The sequence below is a fragment of the Mytilus trossulus genome, chromosome 1, assembly GCF_036588685.1.
Source record: "Mytilus trossulus isolate FHL-02 chromosome 1, PNRI_Mtr1.1.1.hap1, whole genome shotgun sequence".
Classification (NCBI taxonomy): domain Eukaryota; kingdom Metazoa; phylum Mollusca; class Bivalvia; order Mytilida; family Mytilidae; genus Mytilus; species Mytilus trossulus.
Window position 1 is genome coordinate 14106684 of NC_086373.1, and position 6000 is coordinate 14112683.

Sequence of the window (6000 nt, forward strand, 5' to 3'; positions counted from 1 at the left end):
GCTGTATATATCTGCCGGACATGGTTCATCTGACCTTGACCTCATTGCCATGGTTCATTGGTCAATGTTTAGTTTTCTTGGTTAAATCTGTTTCTTAGAAACTTAGTAACAGGTCAACTATAATTAGTGTATTGAATAATTGTAAGGTGCAAATGTATTTCTTGTTTAGTTTATATGACCTTGACCTCATTTTATTTGAACATGTTATGTTTATGTAATAGTTGCAGTAAAGATTTATATATTTAAGACTATCAACATAATACCAATCTTAAGTAAAGAAGGTGAGACATTTCAGTGTGAGCACTCTTGTTTATATTTGATAAATACAACCTGTGGTATTAGCTCATCCAAAATCAGCATGGTCGCCACTATACAATATTTTTTCGTATGATGATATTTTTGAGTTTATCATTTACAGTAGACATAAGGAACCAAAGATCTCTCTTTGAAGCTGTAACATGCATCTTCTGAGTAGTTTGACTGTTATTGGGTAACTGTGTCATAGATGACAGCGGTAGTGAAGTCACAATACTGTCGGTTTCCCTTCTATTTAACGAATGCGACTGATCGCTCTAAAATGTACTTTAAATTGTCAATACAACGGCTCACGATATTGTAATCGGAACTGCTTATTCTTCCAGAGCACACCAGATTTGAAGGACTCGCTGTTTTTTTCGGGTTTTGTGTTGCTTATGTGTATCTTTGACCGTAGTTTTCTGTTAAACTGTTTTCTCTTAGCCATTGTGTTGTTAGTTTTTACATCGATTTCGGCTTTTTAAGTGGGACTATTTTGGTACAGTGAGAGAGAAAGACTTTCCTAGGAGCGACGGACCTGTATCTTGTAGTTGTTTTGAACAAGCGCATACACATTTATCTATTTGTTTTTCAAACTATGCATTAACTACTGATACAAATTTTTTTTAAGCCAACCATATCGATGAAACATATTGATTGACACTCGAGATCGTCCAGATAAATATTGTATTTGATCAAAGAGAAAACTATGACTGCTTACACATTGAAATATGAAATTATTTTGACCCAATTAAACGAAAATGAATTTGCTCTAAAGTACTCGAATTTTGAAGAGAAATCTAAAATAAATAGAAGCAGCTATGGTTTTATCGATTGGATAGGTTAATTTAATCTTGTTATATTGTCAATGATAAATTAGACGATGACAAAATTAAACACGAAACAACAAGTGTTGTATTAAAATACAAATAGCTTTTTTACATGCAATGTTACACCATTTAATGGTATTTAATAATAGATTCAAAGAGCTGCGAATGTCATGACAAACAGGTAGATCAAAAGATGACATTTTAGTTTTGTAGTCTGTTCAAAAGATATATATTTTGTTGTTGTTGTTAATTTTGCGCTCTGTAAGTATTACTATAAAGTTCTATCGTAAGAACACGAAACAAACAAAGCTTCATCGAATATTCATATGTATAGTTTATTTACAACCACTAGGTCGATTCCACTGCTGGTGGATATTTATTTCCCCGAGTGTATCACCAGCCCAGTAGTCAGCACTTTTTTGCTGACATGAATTATCATTGATATGGTTTTAATTATAAATTAACTGTTTACAAAATTTAGAATTTTTGAAATACTAAGGCTTTTCTACCTCAGGCATAGATTACCTTAGCTGTTTTTGGCAAAACTTTTAGAAATTTGGTCCTCAATGCTCTTCAACTTTGTACTTTATTTGGCCTTTTTAACTTTTTTGGATTTGAGCGTCGATCACTGATGAGTCTTTTAGAGACGAAACGCGCGTCTGACGTATAAAGAAAATTTAGTCCTGATATCTATGATGAGTTTGTTATAACATATAGTAAAACAATTTTATAGTTTAAGATATAAGGTTTAAGTTTATATGTTGCCCGTAATTGCTGATTACCGGATAAGAAGTCGTTAGCATATAAAGGGAAAAACACATAGTCAGCAGCATCAACACAAAGTTTAAAAGGTAAAATACTACATATTGAATACGAGGTACAGAAATTGGTACCAATTTTACTATAAAAATCTTCAACAAAAACGAAGTAAAAACATATTATCTTTGATATTTTTATCGCGCCGTTTATGGAGTGTATAGGCACAGCAATTTGTTTCAGAAAAAAATCCTATATAGGGAAAACATTCTGAGACAAGTGCCTATGTATATAAGACTTAAAACTCGGTTTGAAGCGATGATCGCTTTATTCTGCTATTCCTCATTATGTAGCTACTGAAGAGATAACAAAATCACGTTTATTATGTCAGTGTAGTAATCAACATTACGTATTGCATGCATCTTCTTCAAGTTTATAAATGACGGTTATTTTTTCTGCTTTGATTTTGACAGCTATCAATGTCATATAGTATACAAATTACAAACGCTTACATTAATGGAAGAATGACTTAAAATGACTTGCGACCTTTACAAATGTTCAAAACTGAGAATCAGATCAGTTTAAAACTGCAAAGATAGCTTGAAGCTGACCTTGTGACCTCAGCAATTTTAAAACGTGACCTTGTGACCTCAGCTATTTTAAAATGTGACTTTGTGACCTACGCGGCATACCCTACTGGTGTCCTAGTGGGAAAAGTTCAATTGTATGCAACCCTAAATAACAAAAATCGAAGCATATCCCTGATCATCTGTGACAAGTGCACGTAACGATGAACCACTTCATGAGATTTACTGCAAAATGTTGCAAGTAACAATTTTACCATCAGCAACCTTTGTTAGCAAGGTTCCCTTGAAAACATCGAGTCTTTATCCTGTAAATAATGACAGGAGGCAAACCACTGGTTTGTCTATTAACCCAATAGATCGTCTGAAGAACCATCTCTATATACCAATATCCTCTTGGTTGTCGCGTGTCATTAATTTGTCAAATCAAAGTCCCTGCACCATAGCCTGAAGGTTGTTATAATGAGTTTTCTTCTATTTCTAAAGATCTTAGTTTTTGGCCAAAGTCATTAGAGAAAATCGATATGGAAACATCTTAAGATAAATAAGCCTAGTCTTTTAGGAAAATATTACAGTCGCTTCAAACAGATTTGTACTTTATACAATTCGGATTCTATCTATTTCATTGATAAATTTAATTGCACGCAGATGGTCCCTGTTTTAATAAACTGATATATCTATAAAATGTTCTATTTCTAAGTAGTTATGTTAAAAGTTATAATAAGAAAGATTCCGGTTAAAAAAAATAGAAATTTGTCTGAAATCAACAATCTTAATGGACAAGCATTCAAATAGGACTATATGATATGAAAATAAGGAGATGTGGTATGACTGCCATTGAGACAGCTATCTACCAGAGACCAAAGGATGTGGTATGATTGCCATTGAGACAGCTATCTACCAGAGACCAAAGGATGTGGTATGATTGCCATTGAGACAGCTATCTACCAGAGACCAAAGGATGTTGTATGATTGCCATTGAGACAGCTATCTACCAGAGACCAAAGGATGTGGTATGATTGCTATTGAGACAGCTATCTACCAGAGACCAAAGGATGTGGATGTAAGCAATAATAGACAAACGTTCGGCCTTCGACAATGCTGTAGAGTCGGCTATGAAAGGCATCGGCATGAAAAAAATGAGAAACAATTAAAATGAGATTACTTTTCTCATTAAACATCCTAATTTATATCACAACAATTTACCGCGAAAAACAAAAATAATAGACAGGAACCAACAATTAACACCATATGAACAATTGGCTCCCGACTTGATAAGGCACATAGCTTAAAAAGCTGGTAGCGGGATTGACAATGTTTGATAGCGCTCAACCCTCCTCTAACTTGGGACAGTGGTGTTGTTATACGGCATTACAAAAAGCTACAAAAACCAGTAGCAATAGGTCTTAACTCAAACGATTAGCAGTATAGTTTTTAGTAACGGGGTGGACAAATAAGAAATATAATGGAGGGGGGGGGGGGGTATGGTTGTTTCTGTATTGGTTTTGTGATCTTGTTTTTTTACTGCTTATTGTAAATAACAAAAACTATGTTGATTTAAAACAAAAATACATATTGAACTAAGAAGCAAAAAGAAAGGTCAATTAGCAACTGAAATATAGTTATCATCGGGGAGTCTCTGGTATTATTTACTTGTTAATCCACATTGATGGTTGTACAAGACTGTTCTCGTGAATATTTAACGTTAATCCTGCCATGACTCTCAGAATAATCACACTCTGATGATTGTGGGATAATTAGTTGACGCTGATCAATAGCCATGATAATAAATAATCAATTCGCTGGACGTTCACAAAGGGTAGTATTATTACATAGCAATTATTGAAGCTGTTCTATAATGATGTTAAATTTTGTATTCAATTTAGCATGTAAATGTTCTAAGTGCCACCCAGTGAATCAAATCATTTAATAATTTTGTTTTTATGTGTGTTATACTAAATTTGATACCTTGAACCTGTATATATCAGTATTTAAATTGTCTACATGATCATTCTGTTCCTGGATAAAATGGCTGATACCATTAATAAGGTAATATTTACATACCAAAGAAAGAACATCCAGCGTCATGATACGACATAAACAAAGAACCAAAAACTGATTACTGAAACAAACACAACTGAAGAACTTAAAACATAAATACATATGAAACTGTTCCCATTAAAAACAAAATTGAAAATAGTAAATGTCTTCTTTACTGTTGTTTTCATGATAAAGGTATATTGATTAAGACATTTCTATAAAAGAAAAGACATGCTACATTTTCCTTTTAGCATCAAACAAAACTAAAAAAAAATAATATGCAAAATACAGTTTTACACAGAATTTCGTGCCAAAAAAACAAGAACAATTTTTTATTCACAAATTATGAAAAAAATATGTACTTCAGATCACATTTTCTATTAACTTTTATAAATATGTACACTAGCTATTATCAGAGACATATAATATTGTATTATATGTCTCTGCTATTATGATGTGTCATTAACGCTTCCATATATAATGTTTAGGTTGCAAAATTTTAAATATATTCAGTTGTTAAACCATGTATAAAACCTTATTATACATATGGTAGAGCTATTTAAGTCAACCCGAAAACATATTCGTTGTTCTCTGGGGAATAATGAAATGTTTTCTATATTAAATATATATTGATTTCAAATTGTTGAAATCGTTAATGTAATTAAAATTCAATTAAAAATAGTGCGAGTCTCACCTCTACTGAACCACAACAGAACATTACAGCTTTCCGCACTTCTCTCGACAGACAGCAAACCCACGGCAAAAGCATTGATAATCCCTTCCTTAATCCAACAAGGCATACCTCCTATGGGTTCCCTTTTAGGGACACACTTAGTATATAGAAATAAATAGATCTACACATTACAATGAACCGTAGTACGACATTCCGTTTCACATCTCCTCACACAGACGACACTAACAGACGTTTAAAACGATGCCGAGCTGTCAATGCTATATAGTATTGACCCAAATGTTGGAGAGCACAAAAGATATAATTAATAGTAAATTATTGTCGTTTCATCAATGCATTCAAGGCAAACATACAACATGCTTTCATTCTGAATAAACCTGCATTAATAATTATTTAATTAACTGTCGACTATCGCTTTCTCGCCCTCTGACAACAAGAAACAGTGGAATAAACGATCAGTGTTCTATCAAATATTCATTATGCTATTATTGGACTAGCATAACTTGGGAATGTTAGAAGATATCTCAATATACATACTAGTAATCATATTAACATGCATACAAATATTCTCCTTAATTGTTAATATCACAAATCCCGATCAATGCTAAAACTTGGACACAACTTACTTACAAAGATATTGATTAAATGTTGTCATGGAAACAAAAAATGCATTGTCAACTACACATTTATTGTAAATTCACACAGAGAATGCAAATATTTATAAATGTTTAATTCTAGATTGCATGATTGCTGTTTTTGATTCAAAGAAACAGCGCACCGTTGTTTTAACGTTTTGCAAATTAAA

General features: G+C 32.6%; 1 protein-coding gene across 1 annotated transcript in view; it reads right to left on the reverse strand.

Moving 5' to 3' along the window:
• LOC134715926 (rho GTPase-activating protein 100F-like) overlaps positions 1-5704 on the reverse strand; it is a 50858-nt gene extending 45154 nt beyond the window's left edge. The window contains exon 1 of the mRNA XM_063578493.1: positions 5199-5704. Within this exon, the coding sequence (XP_063434563.1) occupies positions 5199-5273 (75 nt within the window). The 5' untranslated portion in view covers positions 5274-5704. The remainder of the gene's footprint in view (positions 1-5198) is intronic.
• Positions 5705-6000: the final 296 nt, after the last annotated feature.